Source organism: Dunckerocampus dactyliophorus, chromosome 12 (genome assembly GCF_027744805.1).
Source record: "Dunckerocampus dactyliophorus isolate RoL2022-P2 chromosome 12, RoL_Ddac_1.1, whole genome shotgun sequence".
Lineage (NCBI taxonomy): Eukaryota > Metazoa > Chordata > Actinopteri > Syngnathiformes > Syngnathidae > Dunckerocampus > Dunckerocampus dactyliophorus.
The window spans coordinates 22,313,423-22,331,370 of record NC_072830.1 but is presented as its reverse complement, the minus strand read 5'-3'; the positions used below and the strand labels follow the sequence as shown (position 1 = coordinate 22,331,370).

The window sequence follows — 17,948 nt, the reverse complement described above, 5'->3', positions numbered from 1 at the left end:
CAAATTGCTTAATTGCCTATAACCTTTTGCAGACTAATAGGGCACACAGGGCTATGTAGGTTTGGATTTCTTTGCTCCCTTAATAATAAAAGTTCCATTTAAAAATGGCATTTTGTGTTCAGCAGTGTTGTCATTGATCAACACTTAAATTTGTTTGATGACCTGAAACACACCACTGTTTATGCACACAGTATATACATGCTTGATCCTTTTTTTAGAGAAAAAAATAGAGGCAGTCCTTACCTGTAGTTTGTATGTGCAGCTGAAGTCCATTTTAGACAATATGTCATAAAAACAAATTTCCTTACTCGTGAATGACACAGCAATCTGTGTGCAAGTATTAAGATAATAAAAGAGCAATTATTAGAACAGTAAAAGTTGTGAAGTAATCACAGTAACATCTCTTTCACCTTTTAATCAGAATAATATGAACAAAACTGTAATGTTTATTTTCAAAAGGTTTTAAATACCTTAAAAATATATTTGAAAATAATCATATGAATACCATAAATCCCAGAATTGCAGAAACCTTAATATATGTATTAAACACGCATTTAAAAAGTCAGTTTTCCATAATATGTCCCAGTGTAAAACCTCCAGATAAGAATTATGTGTTGTTTTATGATCACCTTATGTAAATTGTGCATCAGCACCACGTCTGTCACCCACAGGTCTTTGACTCGGACTGTGCTATTGTGCAGTCGTTGGGTGTTCAGTAGTGACATGTCAGCACCGTCCCGCAGGCCCACAGATCCTCCTTTACTCACCGTCATGTACTGACCCCAATTCTTTAGGTACAACACCTGAGGGCACCAGAGGACATCATTAGACAACAGGAATTCTTTACTGGCAGACGGCACCTTTATTTGACCACTGAACACAACAACTGGGAATACAAGTTGCATGTGGTGTGGTGTGATGGCCAACTGTATCACACTTGCTTATGTGTCTTTAAGAATGACATGTAGGCATTAGAGTCTCTCAACTAACATTTTGACATTCTCAAGCCTGAAAGATTAACGTGGTAAGCCATCACTTTATTCACAGCTGTCGGCACTTTTAGCGGCCAGTTCATTTGCATACTAATTGATAGATGTTAAACTTTCAGGAGTCGGGTGTTATCTCAAATGGGGAGAGCCATTCAGATGAGAGACCCTTATGCTTAACAATGTTATACAGTCAGCAGAGTTATGGATTCCCCAGCTTGTCAATGTCAAAGTGTTTTTTTCCACAGAACAGCTGCAGAATTATTTCTGTAAATGACCATGTTGGATCAATCACACTAAACTGACCTCTACAGGAGGTCAGCCATCATTTACCTTCTGCACAGAGTCTCGATGGGGACAGGTCAGAAAACGAAGAGGCTTCCAGCAAGGCACGTTTCTTTTCCTGCTGTGCTTCAATTTTTCAGACAGGCCCTGCTGAAGAAAAGAGCAGAGTCCTCCCCAGTCCACGCGGCCTTCTTCCTTCAAAGCCTTGCTGTCAAGGAGGAGTCCACGATGCTCCTGACAGACAACCACACTGTCAAACAGGAAGCCATACTCCTCTTCGGAGCCGCAGCTGACCATTGAGGAGGCGAGGTGGATGAATTCACTTCTGGACAAGGAGCAAGACACCCCCGAAGAGTCCTGAGTCAATATGAAAAGAGCCATCTGCATGTCTTAATGTGTGACAGTGGAAACTGCATTGGGGAAGTGCTGTCCTGTATATCAAACATCATTTTTGCTGCAGGAAAAAAGACTTTAAAAACTGGGCCATCTTATACAGTCGTCCCTCGTTTATGACGATAAGTTCCCAGCCACGATAAGTGAATTTCCACAAAGTAGGATTCAATATTAATAACCTGAATATTTTTGTAGTTACAGCACAGAAAACCTGTTTATGACATTCTAAATACGGGTTTTAATATTATTTGAGCCCTGCAGACATGAAATAACACCCCAATGGTCATTGGGACCACTACAGGGACATAACAGATGACCGCCGCTAGCATAGCAAGCTACTGAGCTAACTAGTTATCTTCTCCAATTTACTTATTCTAAACTTAAAGGGATAGTTTGGATTTTATGACATGAAGTTGTATGAGATCCCCAACAGCTGTGTAGTCCATCAGCAGCGACTCAGCCCCCACTTGGTCTCCTAAGTACGGTTCTGGTCGGATTTCAGTGATGAACGTAGTGTCTGGTAGTCGCTTGGGTTTCACAAGTAAGGAGTTTGGCTCCTCAAAACAATATGCGTTCAAAAGAGTAATACATTTGCATCACAAAAATGCATACTCTAAAAAATCAGATCTCAGTATCCCGCCGTATCCCTGCGCAATGTCGCCTCACCATTCTTGTGCATGTGACGAAGACGGTCATGTCTTCTTCTGCTGTGGAACACCCACATAAACAAGATGGCCACGGAGCTTTGTCTATCCCTTTAAGAAAGTGTTTCAAACAGAGTGGGGAAGAAGGACAAAAAGCCCAAAACTTACCACTTCCACACTGAATGAGGAGAAAATTTTTTTCACCCGATCTCAGCCATGGCATGTCCGTCTCAGCCATGGCATGTCGGCTCAACTCCGCTGGCTCAGTAGCCAGTCTCCATGCAGTTTGAAAGGTGATGTAATCCAACATCATCACTCATAACATTACTGATGCCTCGTGACCACAATACTACTGTACATATACTGTAACTTGTCTTTCAATATATTTCTTTTACTAATATGCAGTAGTCAACCACGAAAGAGCGATCATTTATTAATTAGTTATTTTTTGAAAAACAGCGATATAGCGATATTTGAACTACGATGTAGCGAGGGATGACTGTATTTGTCGAGAGTGTTCTAGATTTATAGCCTAACGATTTATTTCCAAAAGTGTCAGAGCTTTTCTCCCTGTCACACACACACACACACACACACACACACTGGAAAAATGTCTCAAAACTTGTGCAAGTTAGCTAACAACAGAGGGGTTATGATGCCAAATTTAAAATAATGCTGCTCAATGAAGCAGTCATAAAACAACTGTTGATCAGCTCTGAAATGTGGTATCCTTTTTTAATGTAATCTACCAGTTGCTGATATCGATTAAAGGTTCTGAAGGTCTTAAAAAGGGGTTGTCCCTGTCAATAAGGTATGTATTTTATACTTAATACAGAGCTGTCAGGACTCTGAACAAGTCTGTTGATCTATTTTTTTATATCATAAAAATATCATTAAGAGGTACACTATATGGGAAAAATATTATTATTGTGACAACAATAATGTGGCATAGATAAGGATTGGGAACTAATGTCTTGGGCAGGCAGACCACTGACTGATCAATTAATATCTTAAATATGTTGTCCAAATAGTGTCATGTTGCACAATGTCTGCACACTCATTAAAAGTTCCGGTCCTGCAGACTGCCGCTTGAATTATGATGCATTTCTTAGAAAATGCTGATGGTGTTACTATGGGATACCACAGTAAGGCATCAATTATATTACACCTCCTTTGGTGCTATAATATGAGACTATTCGTAAAGTGACAAAGGCTCACCAGGAAAAGGCTCTGCAGCTTCCTGTAGTCTTCAGTATTCATCCGGCTCTCAAGCAGTGTCACCTCCATCCTGGTTCCCATGGTTACACTGCAGACCTGTCAATCAATCAACAGCATACCAACATGCGCTGTCTGCGCTGAAGACCAATCACAGAGTGCTCGTTGTGACTTGATGAAGAAAATGAGATGTTCCAGACTTTAATAACCCCAATCCACATGTTCCACAGCGGGTTGTCACATTGCCACAATCATACATAGGAAATCATTCTAGGAGGAGTTCATTTGTCAGATACTTTCGCTGTTGTGCGCTGAATAGCTGCTCAGTGTCACTGTCAAAGCTTGGAGCGCTGGGGTGCTAAAATCATGTCTTGAAAATAAGTTGACGAGGCAGCAGGTTGCTGGACACATTGCACAGGTAATGTCAAATAGAATACTGGAGCCAAGTAGATAAGCAGCAGGTATTCTAGAACATATAAAGGTTTGCTGTACTACTGTATGTAATGATTTAAAAGCACTGCTGATGTCTGAAGCATATGAGACATGATGAAAATGCTGCTTTATCTAATAAGCCCTTCAAAGGGTGGTAAAACAGGTTGACAGAAACATTTTATGAGGCGGATTCAGTGCAAGCAGCATCATATTGAGCCGAGATTTAGACGACAGGGCCTGTAATGAAAGCTAAAGCAGTTGCTGAAGCACGCATAAACTACAGCAACATATTATACTGTTCTGTTTAGGGTGACGACAATATCCTTATGCTGTTTAGTGGTAAGCAACTCAAATGTGCCAATGGGAGATAAAGATGACACTGTTGCCAATATTTGGACCATTGGTGTACATCTGCTTTGGGTAAAACACATCACTAGAGAGTCAGTCTTCTCTCTTGAATGCTTTACTTAGATGCAAATGATATCAGATGTGTAGTGGTTTTCAAAGTGTGCGAGAGATAGATAGATAAATGTAAAAGATAGAAAAGATAGATAGGAATTTGATAGAATAAGAATAAATACATACGGAACAGATCACATCAAATTTTTACTGCAAAACGCCAATATCGGACATACCTAATAAAAATGAAAGTTATGGTGGTGATATCTGTATCAGGATGAATTTCTGTAATATGTCATGGTGTCATTTATCTACAAAAATATTTTTGGGGTCAATGTTACTGTAGATACTGTAGATGCAAAATTAAGATTCCTGATAATTGATTGATTAGGCCTTCCTCAAGACATTTATACAACTATTGTCTTCGAGGTTGAACATCACTGTCAATATTAACTTCAGTCAAGCTGGACACTCAAATTCAGACTTACCAAGAAATCTGACGTCTTCCAGTACGTGCCCAAGTTTGGAAGGTGAGTCGTTCAGGACGTTTTCCAGGAAGATACGTTGTATTTTTTGTTCTTCACTCGTGGCCTTTACTCAGTCTCGCATTTTAACACAAGAGACAATCAACACCAACAGCGCAGGATGCTGCACAAACACACCCACAGAGAGTTAACAAACTGCCCCAGAATGCCAGACACTGCCACCCACAGACACACACACACACACACACACACACATTTCTGTTCTTTTATTAGTCCTACTTGCCAAAGACCCATACAAGTTTCCTGGCAACCAAGTAGTCAAAAAGAATTGTGTTTGCGAGTTCTGGCCCTATCGTCTGGTTTCAAGACAATGTGTGTGTTACGTCAATTTACGGATTAGGGCACTGGAGAGAGAAAGATCAGTGTGACAGCAACACACCCACTCACACAACGTACCTAAAAAATGCAACAACACAAAACGAAAACTTGCCATTAGAACATTTGACAAATAATAGGAAAAATCTGGACTTGAGCAAACCTGAAACACGCACACACAAATTCACAAAGAGCTTTATTGGTGCCATTGAAATGCCTTAGTGAGGTTTCCCGTGGTCAAGACCTAGAAATTCTGTGGGAGGATTCGTTGAAGGGAAAACTAATAGAGATTTCCAGTCTGAACACCAATAACAGCTCCTGCAATACAGATATGATCTCCTCTCGCCTTCCCTTCTGCCTCAGTGACCACAATCAGTTCCTATGTGCGATTTAATGGCCTGGAATAACTTGAATTAGATGATTACGGCGGTCGTCAACGGTGACAGGATCAGAAAATTAGGTCTCAGCAATTTCAATAATAAAGCTTTCAAAATTAACGCAATCACAATTGGATTACAGCGGTGCATGTAGGAGCCAGCGCGAGGCTGAAAATAGCCCAGCGCAAATCCACCATGGAAAATCCACTATTATACAGGGAGAAGAATGAAGTTGCTGCAGTGGGAAAACATGGGTCCGGATCCTCATACAGGATGGAAGAAGGAGAAGGAAAGGGCAGCGGAGAGGAAGTGAAGTACTTTCATTGAGCACAAAGATTTACTTTGGGAAAATCTTCCTCCAACTCTTTGAACTCTTAATCAGGAGTTGGAAGAAGAGTTGTGTTACCATTTGTTTGAGCCATGCCTGCCTCACAACTACTTTACTGACTCAAATATAAGATGACCCCTGTGAAATCTGTGAAATCATAATACAAATTAATTCACATTAAGTCATACAGTATGATGACTCTACTTCATTGATTTCTATTATCTTTAAATTAGCAACTCCTCTTTCGTTGTTTACTAACGTCCTCACATTTGAGCCACTTTTTTTGGGGGGAGGCCGATGTGTCGCGGATGCATTATCTCCAGGGCACTGGTGTGTGTGAGTGACAGGAAGAAAAGCACTGGCTCGCTTGAGGAGAAGTCATTTGGCGCTACCTGCTGGTTTGCATGTATAAATCTCTAGCCCCTGACGATAAGATGACCCACCTTTTTCAGACTGTTTTCAAAGGAAAAAATATCTTATATGGGGGTCATTATTTGATGAGAGGTAAATCCATGTTTGTCTTACTAATTATCCAAGTCATTATTTTACAAATGACCTTGTGTTTTCTACAATATTGGCATCCAAATCCTGTATAAATCCTGATTCAGCATTCGCGTCTATGAAAAATGTGCAGATTTTCGGTGCACAAAAAATATACCGTAAAGCACCATATATAAACCGCACCCGTGTATTAACCACACCCCCATTTTCAGGCTCATGGCGGGGGGAAAAAAAAAATTTTGTTCATAAATGCTCGCCAACTCTTTCATCTCAAATCAACATGCGTAAAGGTACTAAGCAATTTCAAAAAGAAGAATAAAGAAGAAATCTGAACTTCGGCATCTAGATCTTTAATATTATGGCTAAGCACAGATTAATAATAATAATAATAATTTATAATAATAATAATAAACCAAAATAAAGAAATTTGCAATTTTCAGAGATGTTTTGATATCTTATCTTTCACTGCTTCTCTTTTTCTCTATTATTATTTTATTGCATTGCTTCAGTGTGAATGTGAATAAACTCCAACGTTGTATTGTATTTTACAACTGCAATGTTTTAATGGAAGCTTAGGTTAGCTTCAGTGTACATAGACATCGTTTCACTGTGTGAAAATACAGACAGCCGTCAGATAAGTTAGTTGCATACACAAGCATTTTCAGCAACTGTACAGCAGAGGGCGCTAAAGTCAAAGCAACTGTCTGACCTACAGACGGCTATTTCTGCGTCTGGTCAATTTCTGCGTCTGGTCACAGACCTGTCATCGTGTATAAACCGCACCCCGATTTTTTACTTCTTACCAGTGGAAAAAAAGTGCGGTTTATACACGGTGCTTTACGGTATACAGTATATATAATATATACATGCACATGTGTACTTATTGTTGGACCTCCTGAAGCCCCAACAGTGCAAAATGAAAATTCTTGCAATTTTTCAACCGGTCTTAAAATTTTAATGAGTGTATATAATTTTTAAAAATCACAAAAAATAGGTTGTTTTTGGAAGAAAACACGTCCCATGCACCCTAAGTCTGTAATAATTTATAAATATATGATAATAAAGCATAAAAGTACAGCATACATGTACGACGTAGTGCAAGATGGCAGCGCCCTGTGTGTCTCCTGAAGTACTACAGTACCTTCTACAGTCAACTTCCTTACAATCAGGCCTGTGGAATTACAAAAGGCAAGCAGTGTGGATTATGTAGATGCGGCTCGGAGAAACACCTTCTCAGACAGCTAGCTGTTCTGACCCTGCGGAGCAGCGGAGCACCGCTAACCGCTTTAGAGAGAGATGGACGTTTAATAAGTCTGTGCACATATTTACTATTTACTTGTATTGTGCATCCATGCATTTAGCTCGTCAACTTCCTTCATCGCAAGCGAACAATGGCAATCGGAAAGATGGGGAGGGTTCTGGAGTTGAATAAAATCTAAAAATTACCACAGTCGCTTTTATTGCAAATGTTGATCCGAAATCGGAGGAGAACGTCACCGCATGGCTAGCAGGAGGCTTTGGAGAGGGAGGAGCGAGCATAAACATTTTTATGGGCATGTCAGTTACTCTTTGATACTCTGTCATAGTGCTGCCGCCCATCTGTCCGTCATCCTCTCATGAAGTAGCCTGCTGTCATACAAACAGATGGACAAACAGACACAAATAAAACACGCCACATCTTTTTCCACTTTTGTTAACGGTTTGACTTTGTTAAGGAGGTCTGTGCTCTACTCAGAGACACCGTAGTTATTTAAAGTCATTACAATGTAATAGTGGCCTTCAGACTTTTGGCCAGTAGTGTAGATCACGGTGGTCACTTGATGAGGATCATCTTTCACAAGAGCACAGGGCATCAAATTAAGAAGAGACGAAAGTCAGCAAAGTACAGCAAATCTCAAGTAAGGTCAAGTCAGTTGATTTACTGAGCGAAACCAAGCGAACCAGTGCTTTTCTTAGAGTGATTAGATCATGGTCACGTTTGAGCATGATTACAATCAGACAATGAAATAATCAGCAATGTCAAAAAAGTCAGGTGAGGCCTGTTCTGAGTGAAAACCGTCCTGTTAAAGCACTCTACGGTCTTGGCCACCATGCTGCAGCCCAGTTTCAGTATGATGGCAATCTTCTTATAGCCTAGAAAATCTTTACAGACAGCAACAATTCTTTTTTTCACATCCCCAGAGAGGTCTTTGCCATGAAGTGCCATGCTGAACTTGAACCAGTGACCAGTATGAGTGACTATGAGAGGGATAACACCAAATTAACACGCCTGCTCTCCATTCCCACCTAATGAATCACATAACCCCAAGGAGAAAAAAAATGGCCAATTGGGCCCAATTTGTACAGTTTAACATAGGGATGTACTGTGGCTGCGGATTATAGACAGGCAGTCTACAGGTGTCCACGTCGTACATGGGATATGTAGTACAGTGTTTCCTCATTCCATCGCGGTTCACCTTTCATGGACTCGTTTTGCGAATTTTTTTACTGTGATTTTTTTTTAATACCGTGTGAACGCTGTTACAGGCCAAGCCTGGCCCGTTAAGAAGAACTGCACTGTGGGAAGTCGAGTGTTGTAGTTCTGTGCTTTAGCACAAGGCGGCGGTGTCTCTATTTTCTCTCTCCTGTTTGCGTCGCCCATTGTCTTCTGCGTCCTGATTGGCTGTAGACCACTGTCAATCAATGTTCTTTGTGCCATCTCTTGTGGTCATGGCTAGCAAATTAGCTAACCGTGTTAGCTGCTTGCTAACCGCCAATGCTGTAAACAATAGAAGAAACAGAAGAAGCTAACCATGTGTGACTCTGAACGCTGCACGGTTGCACGTTTTCTCACCGACAAAAACCAACAATGTCAACGAAACGTTCTGCACCCAAAAGGCAGAGGAAGTCAGCCATCACACAAAACGTTGGACTTCTGGACATGCTGAAGGAAGGCGGAAGGTACACGGCCGTAGGATGCCATTACGGAATACTGTAATGTATTTGGAATACTGTAATGGAATACTGTAATGGAATGGAATACTGTAATACATCTTCGGTTCATGAAGGATGACGAGGAGGAGTAAAATATGACAACAATTTTGAGAATGTTTAAACAAGAGAGAAATGTGAGAAAATGTTAATGAGTGTCTGAGAAAAGTGTACAGAGTGTATGGTGAGGGCTTTTATAGCCCTAAAACATACATAATTGTAAAAAAAATTAATTGGCTACTTAGCAGATTTTACTTATTGCGACCTATTATGGGAGCCTATTCCCTGTGATAAATGAGGGAACACTGTGCACAGGAAGCCGTTACACAGAAAGCTTTTTCAAACAACTTTTTTTTCCTGACAGTGTCGAACAGTGCATGTAATACGACTAGTTAAACAGTAGTCATTCATCGCTATCCTCGTCCTCCGACATCTTCTTCAATTTCGGAATTGAACAGCCTCATAATTCCTTCGTCAAACACTTTGTCAGTCTCTCTCTCTCTCTTTCGTTGTTGCTCTCAGTGTCACTTTCGTCCTGAGGCAAATTAGCCCTTGAGCTTGTCCTTTCCTCTTCATCAAGCAGCAGTCCAGCCTTTCGATGATAGCGGATTTTTTGACACTGCCCCACGCTGTCAAGATCCACTGGCAGACTTGAGCAAAAGTTGCTAGATCAATCGCCTTTAACTTAAAAGTGCATTATATGCATTTTTTTTGCGTGCGCTCCATAATTAGGGGGTGTGCATGAAGCGCAAAATGACTGTTCTAAAGCATACCAGATGTTGTAAGATTAGAGCGTGGCCATAAATTAGCAGCATCACTGTACAAGGGTTCAAAACGTGAGAAAAAAGCAGCAGCTTATGCGCCGGAAATTACAGTACTCACTTTTGTTGCCAGTCGTTGAGACATTAATGGGTGTGTGTGCGCTTATTTTGAAGGGACTGTAAGGTTACACTGTAATCTATGCTGGACACAAGTGGTTCTTGAGTATTTTTTTGTGTTTCTTTAGTATTGTCCCATGACAATATATAATATATGACGGGTGTACTCACTTTTGTCACACAGTGTAAATAAGGATGGATACAAACAACAAAAACATATTTTTTCAATTTCTTTCTAAATGTACAAGAGAGAATTTCTCTCTCAGGCAATAAAACAAGAGCTTTGAGATTTAGTCATTAATTAATAGGAAATGGCTCTGTGGTCAAAGGCAGTTACCGTGGCGCTATGAATTATAGATGAAATGACAAGGCTCAGCAGTGTCCAGCACTTTCTTAAGTAGGTGTGCAGGCATAATAGCAAAGTGATATATACTTGGCGTCATAGGCAAGACCTCAACTGTCTGCCACTTTTTTTGCATAGTTCTTGTATTCTCAAAATTGCAGCGGGTAAAAATGCAAAAGCTATGGAAGGGATTTAAATTTGATTAAAAAAAACAAGCTAAAAGAGCGAAATAAAATCCAGCTGTCAACTGCCTGATCTCGATCGCCTGCTACATTGTGGCTGCCGCATTTCGGGATCTTACGTCACTGTCTTGAAGGCCTTCGGTATCATGTTGATTTGGTGGATGAGGCCGTTGCCGCTGACAAACACGTTGAGCACTCTGGGAACGACCATGACAGAAACACAAGGACACGTATGTCTGTCACTGAGCAAAGAAACCATGGCAACAATATTGATCCAGGAAACACTTTGATCTTCCTGGAAGGGAAAATGTCAGGCTTCAGAGAAAACAAGCCAGCGTGAATCCACTGGAAATGGGTCAAAGGAATTATTTAGGAAGGGCGGATTGCATAGGAAGCGAGGCCTGTGATCAAACGACAAGCATTTTGCGTGGCGGCGACAGCTTGTGAGTGCATGCTGGCAAGCACAGCTCTAAAATGATGTTCATGGAGGGGAAAAAAAAGGAACGTCTGGACCGAGGGGGGAAGAAAAGAACAATTGCCAAAAGTCCTAACACAGCAAATAGACTAGAAGCAGCGTCTTACTTTCCATCTTTGAAGAAGGTTTTGAGAGAGTTGCTGAAACTCTTGGAGCATTTCACAAAATCTTTTTTCTGCTGCTCCAGTGCCTAACAAACACAGCCTTTCAGCTCCGCTTCTTTCAAGGAAAGCAGAAAAAAGCATTTTCGTCATCATCTATCTACTTACCTGTCTGTTTTGATGCTGGTGCCTCCTAAAGATGGCGTTAACAATGTCTAGCAACTCTCTTATGGCACTGGCGATGTCTCTGCGGAGGACACAAACTCCGGCATGGTTAAAGAAAGTCATAAATCCTTTTTTTTTTTTTTTTTAAGATCTTTGTTCTCAAGCTAAAAATTACCATTCCGTCTTGCTGCTCACCGTTTTACTGTGTTTGCCTTTCAGCCCCCACCAAGCAAAATTCTTTCTTGCATAACTTTGTTTTTGATATATATAAGTTTTTATTCAAAAGCCCTCAGCTGGGTAAGCAACTTAAAAAGTGAGTCAGTCAGAGCGTTAAATTCAATCAAAATAACAGTGAAGTGTGCCAAGAGAGAGTGTGTGTATGCACATAGTACTTAGTTAGACCAAATTAAGAGGAAAATGTCCGTGTCCAATGTCAAACGTTGAAATAAATACTAATTTTCCTAAACCAGCAGGGGGAAAAATAATGCTATTAAGAGAAAAACACCCTCTGGATACATTGCTTTTAAACATAATCATCATATTTAATAAAATACGCTGTTTTACTAAAATAGTAAGACATGCCATACTTCCACACACAAAATTATTTTTTTTTTTTTAAAGTGTCAGGTGGTTATGACAAAATGTCTAAAATTTAAAAAAAAGTAAACCACTATTAAAGGCAACATGTAAAACAATAAAACACATGACCTTGACTGATATTTTTCTCCTTTTCATTATATCCTCAATTATTATTGAGGCAGGTCGTAAGTTTTCCCCAAAAAAGCTGGGTAAATTCCAAATTGTTCAACTTGGTGAGGGTGCGAGGTCCAAGTATATTTTACATTTTTGACAACGGCAATCTCTTATGGTGTGCTGCAACTCATATATACTCTCCTGCATACACACTCCCACAACCACACACACATTTGCCTTACTTGATGGTTTGCAGGAAGCCCACTCTGTCACTGATCTCATCAGGTATTGTGCTGAGGATGTGTTTCAAAGCTCTCCCCCGCTCATTCAGCTCCTGGTAGTCTGGTTCCTGCCTTTCAAACTCTGACAAAACAAGCGGGGACAAAAGAAACACAAGTTGCCTTTCACTCCGTTGAAGTTCTGACAAAAAGCAGCGTGTGTACAGAAATCATGCCTACAGTGGAAATGCAATAATGGTTGCATGATCAATTATACAATGATAAGACTGTGGTTAATTTGTGAGGAGAAGCTATGAGGTACGTATAAAACTAATCATAAGTGTGTGTGTGTGTGTGTGTGGTGTTTGTGTATTCATTAGTACCATCAATCACTGTATACAGCACAAGGGGCAAGAAAGGAAGAACGGTTGGGAGGAAAGAGTTGGGATTTGTGGAGAAACAGCGCCCCCCAGTGTAGAATTTAAGCCTTATTTACCTCAGCGGCTTCTTCCAGCATGCAATAAACCTGCTTATTAACCTTGGTGGTATACATTATCTTACCTTTCATATCGGCTGCGGCCATGCGAAGTAGACACTCATTATAATTGATTTTTATGTTCTTATTCTCAAGTAGCTTTAGCACAAATTCCTGAGTCACTCCGGGGTTATCCTCCTCTGCCTTGAGACATAAAAATGCCTTTTATAGTGAAGGATGGAGGTTTTACCTAAAGGTGGCAGTGCGTAAAATATGAATAAAGTAACAGAAGCTTTTTTTTTTTTTTAACCTTTATAAAGGCGGCATGCAAAGTCTTTGCTGCTGACAAGTTGACTTTCTCCAACTGCAAGTCACCAAATACAAAAGAACAATTTAGCCTAGCACTTATCAGCTCTTTAGCGCTGACATGTAATGCTGCACCACTGTGTGATCATTCGCCTGGCTCAGACTGTAGCAATGCTGTTACAGCAAACCCGTATAGTATCAAGTTCATTAGCAGACATAGATAAATGAGTAATTAAGAGAAAGAGGGATGCAAGGTAATGATGGATGTTTCGTACGGTGGAACTTCAGTTAGCGTCCACTCTATTTAGCGTGTTTTTCAGTTCACGTCGAATATTTTCGCCTCGGTTTATGTACATTTTCCAGTTGGCGTACAATAAGGCACGCGTCTTGTCATATTATTAATACACTGTGTGAGTCCAATTGTGTTCTTCATGTATTTTTAGCACACGCTACTAAGAAGCTACCTTGCTAACAAAACGACAACCGGAATTGAAAGTCAGCTACGTAGCGCCTCTATATTGTCATCAGCGGTTGACTCTCAAAAATGTTAACACAGAATGCGTTTTTATAGTTTTACATGCATAAAACAATTATAAATGTCTATAAATGATGAATAACAGGGCTACATTAACCTTTAAGGTCACTTTTACCTTCAGTGAGAGACACCGCGGACACCATTTCCTGTTTTGCCATGAGTGAGTTCTTCAATTCAATTCAATTCAATAAAATTTTTCACCTTTATCAAAATGCTTGCACTTGAAACTTTCTTTGGCTCCGTTTTGGCTTATAAAGGTGAGAAACACTATTGATTTCAAGAAATAACTCATGGCAAAACAGGAAGGTGGTGTCTCGCTGCCACATCGTGTCTCTGGGAACAGTCACATCAAGAATCTCGTTTTCAATGAAGGCAAAAGTGACCTTAAATGTTCATTTATCCTTTGATTCATAATCTCTCTGTATCGATATGCATTTGGAATCGTTTGCTGCGTGTCAAACTATAATTGTAAAACTATAAAAACGTGCTTTGTGTTAACATTTTTTTGCTTTCTGGAATGGATTCATTATTATATAACAATTGATTAGTGATACCTGAAAAGTAAAACTGTGGTGTTCCTCAGAAATTCATTCTAGCCCAACTTCTGAAGTCTTATTCCTTTCAAAACGACTTTCCCTGACAATTGACCACAAAATCACATATACTTGCAAAGAGCCAATATAAAAACTACATTAAAATGTCTCCCCTTTGTCCCCTTTACTTTTACTTTTACAACTTTTGTATTGGATATCATAAGATGTTGTAGGTGTGCCTAATAAAGTGTCCACTGAGCGGAAGTCCTCATTATAAAGCCTATCAATGATAACGACTCCCTCAGCTTTTAAGAGTTTTGACATTGTGTCTCATTACAAACATCAGACAGGCTGTCATCTTTTGAAGCTTTAAAACAACTCAATGAAGTATTTTTTTTTAATAATAAATACACTGCTGGGTTTTTATCTCATCATCAGTCCTTATTATATTTTTATCAGACTCAAGAGGTGGCTTATGATCTCTGCATTTGTTCTTATGAGCCATTCCTTGAGTGTTCTGCTGAGAAAGATGCTGTCCGTATCAAGTTTTACATTGCATGTAAAATGGAAAATGGACTGTATCTCTGTACCTGCTTAAAGACAGGATACATCACAATGGAGAGCGCCATGACTGAGGCCGTGTCTGATTCTTTCCTCAACTCCTCCATGGTAATTGTTGACGGATTAATGGATCATTATGTGTGTGCGCTGCCCACTGTTGCCAGCTTCCTTACATTCAACGAAGGAGAACTAACAAGAGTGAAAAAAAGAAGTGAACAAATGGATGAGATTCTAGTACACACTGTATTGATTGTCTTATTTAGCTATTTGTTCTTGAATTGATAAGAAGCTGAGAATAAAGAATCCTTTAACTCTCATCTTTCTCTCTTCATGAAATATTTGCAGTCAATACATACGGTACACAATATAGGGAAAAATAACATATTTGATTACATTTACTAATATAAATATAATAAATATTTCTATATTCGTTAAACTTATCAATACTGTAGTGTATTTATCTGAAAAACAATCAATTAGGTGTACCAATACAATGACATGAAAGCCAGTACACTAATGTCCTTTAAGTTTACCAGACAAGTTTACTGTCTTGTAATTGTTGTCACAATTGTTGTCCTTGTCTCTCTCTTTTTTGTCCCCCTCTTATCCCCGCACCCCTTCTCCATTTTCTTTTCTATTCTTCTCTATCCCCTCCTGCTCCGGTCCAGCCGCTCCAAATTTGCATAACAATACATCAAAGTCAAATACATGTATTCCTGGAGCTGTATCTTTATCCAGGTATGCACACAAAAAAAGTAAATACACCAATACCTCTACAAAGTTATGTCATAATATGTACTTTTTGTATGTATCCTAGAAGGAAAAGGGGCCGCACGGTGGCCTAGTGGTTAACATGTTTGCCACACAGTCAGGAGATCTGGAAGATCTGGGTTTGCATGTTCTCCCCGTGCGTGTGTGGATCTTCTCCGGGTTTCCTCCAAAAACATGCATGTTAGGCTAATCGGCGACTCTGAATTATCGATAGGTGTGAATGATTGTTTGTCTATATGTGCCCTGCGATTGGCTGGCAATCAGTCCAGGGTGTACCCTGCCTCTCGCTTGAAGTCAGCTGGGATAGGCTCCGCATACCCCCGCGACCATAGTGAGAATAAGCGGCATAGAAGATGGATGGACTGTGGGGAGAGCTATTTATATTATAGTTATATTATTAAATAAATAAATATTATTCTATTGAATATATATATATGAATATAAATGAATATAAATATTTGACACTTTCATGAGGTTAAACAACTTTACAACACAGCTGTCAAGTGTGATACAGAAGGGAACAAAAGGGAACATACTATTACTAGAGAAGCACATTGGTCCTTGGGTTCCTGGTGTCGGTACAGTATGTATAGGTAGGTAGGTAGATCAAATCGTTGCTGAATTAATTAATTACGTAAAATTTTTCGCTTTTTTATTCACTTTTTATTCTCTGGCTTTTAACTTGGCATGAGTCGTCATGTGGTCCTCTCTGTCTTTTATTCTTTTTTTTTTTTTTAGTTTTAATTGGTTTTATTTATTTTAGTTTTTATTTTATTATTTGTTTGTTTTTTTTACCTACTCCTTGTATTTATTGCTTTTATTGTTTTTTACTTCTTGTTTTACAGTAAATATTTGACTGTTCGAAGTGTCTTTGTTTTTATTTGATCTGTTAGTTTTTACTGTAGTCATTTGTACTTGTACTTACTATTTATGGTTTTACTAGTCTGTGCAGCACTTTGGAAACAGTGTTTATAAAATGTGCTAATAAATAAAGTGGATTGGATTGGAAGCTCTTTTATGACTTTATTCTAACTTGAACACGTCAACAACGGTGCAATTCCAACAACATATATGTATTTCCAACTCACAAACGCGTCTTTTGTCACTTCGTCGTCGGAACAACGCTTCCTCATTGTCACTACACTGAGATGCATTCAAAAACACTGCGAAAATCACACGAACGTCTTTTATGCGTCTAAATAAACAGAAAGACAAAGAAATACAATAAGTGGCTAATGTTACCACTCACTTTGTAACTCTTGATGCGGAAGTACAATTTGCTGCACTAAAGTATGCTGGGAAATACCAGAAAATACACTCAAAATGTGAATTAATCTTAAATGACGTGGTGTGTTTGAACGCAACCCCTCATTGCTCATAATAACGTTTAAAGGGTGATTCAAATGTTCTGCCAATATTAAAGAAAGTAGTGTTAGGTAAATTTATTTTTTAAGACGTGTGCTATCTTTTAGCTTGATTGAAATTTTCAGTACATTTGGAATACATGCAAATATATATAATCCATTTAGCTTTCTTTCAATGAGTGAAAATGGGCACATGTCAGACATCATTTCAAACGTTGATTAATCACGATTAATTCACTTGAAACCTATGATTAATGTGATTTAAAATGTTAATCATTTGACAGCACTAATAATAATACATAAGGTAATAAGTCAGTCAGGTGTGTGTTTTTATTGCTCCCCCCATGATACATGATTTTTTAGATGTTAATTATTACCTCAAGCTACATGACTCTACATCTAAGTATGTATTTTTGGAACTGGTGAGTAGCGATCGAAGATTTTTTTTATTTTGGTGTGGTTTCCACTGGAATGGCACACCTTTAATTATGTGTACAGAGCACAGTTAACAATTAATTCATATCAACCATTAATCCCCAGTCACGGAAAACTGGATAAGTAAACATTATTTAGTTAAAAAGTATAACACATTACGAGAAAGACAGTAAATAGCCACTTTGAGTAACATTTGCGCTTAGCAGTTTAGCAGGTGATTTGGTAATTGTTCAAATGCAATACAGCCAACATCATTAATACACCAACGTGACATGAAACAAGAAACAAAGAGCAAGTTTAGACTAACCGTATCGCTCGTTCTTGTTGACTATTGTGTCTCGTTCGGGAAGTTTGTGTCGCTCCACAAATCTGTAGCCCAAAGGAAGGGTGATGTGAACGAATCGGCTCTAAGAGCAGGCTCTTTGAAATGAACGACAGGAGCCGGGTCGCGTGGTTCGAAAGAATCGACTCCCTAAAAAGAGCCGAAATGTCCATCACTAAAGTTGATGCTTGTTCTCAGCTC

The 17,948-nt window shown here is 39.3% G+C and overlaps 2 protein-coding genes across 2 annotated transcripts in view; both read right to left on the bottom strand.

Annotated features, from left to right (window-relative positions):
- The window catches only part of LOC129190875 (WD repeat-containing protein 49-like), a 40,997-nt gene extending 39,097 nt beyond the window's left edge, over positions 1–1,900 (bottom strand). The window contains exons 1-3 of the mRNA XM_054793568.1: positions 1,320–1,900; positions 630–803; positions 244–327 (exon numbers count right to left, since the gene is read on the bottom strand). Of these exons, the coding sequence (XP_054649543.1) occupies positions 244–327; positions 630–803; positions 1,320–1,658 (597 nt within the window). The 5' untranslated portion in view covers positions 1,659–1,900. The remainder of the gene's footprint in view (positions 1–243; positions 328–629; positions 804–1,319) is intronic.
- Positions 1,589–17,824, bottom strand: pdcd10a (programmed cell death 10a). The gene is made up of 10 exons (XM_054793633.1): positions 17,733–17,824; positions 14,885–15,044; positions 13,231–13,284; positions 13,007–13,124; positions 12,470–12,590; positions 11,538–11,616; positions 11,376–11,458; positions 10,913–10,990; positions 3,527–3,622; positions 1,589–1,628 (listed from the first exon to the last, which is right to left on the bottom strand). Exons 2-9 carry the CDS (start codon positions 14,960–14,962, stop codon positions 3,610–3,612), a joined length of 624 nt encoding a protein of 207 aa, XP_054649608.1. The 5' UTR covers positions 14,963–15,044; positions 17,733–17,824; the 3' UTR covers positions 1,589–1,628; positions 3,527–3,609.
- Between the last annotated feature and the right edge of the window lie 124 nt (positions 17,825–17,948).

Coding starts and splice junctions, on each gene's coding strand:
- pdcd10a (XM_054793633.1), bottom strand. CDS start 14,962: ATGGAGGAGTTGAGGAAAGAATCAGACACGGCCTCAGTCATGGCGCTC. Junction 13,125..13,230: donor TGCATGCCGCCTTTATAAAG/GTTAAAAAAAAA, acceptor TTATGTCTCAAG/GCAGAGGAGGATAACCCCGG. Junction 10,991..11,375: donor ACCTTCTTCAAAGATGGAAA/GTAAGACGCTGC, acceptor GGTCGTTCCCAG/AGTGCTCAACGTGTTTGTCA.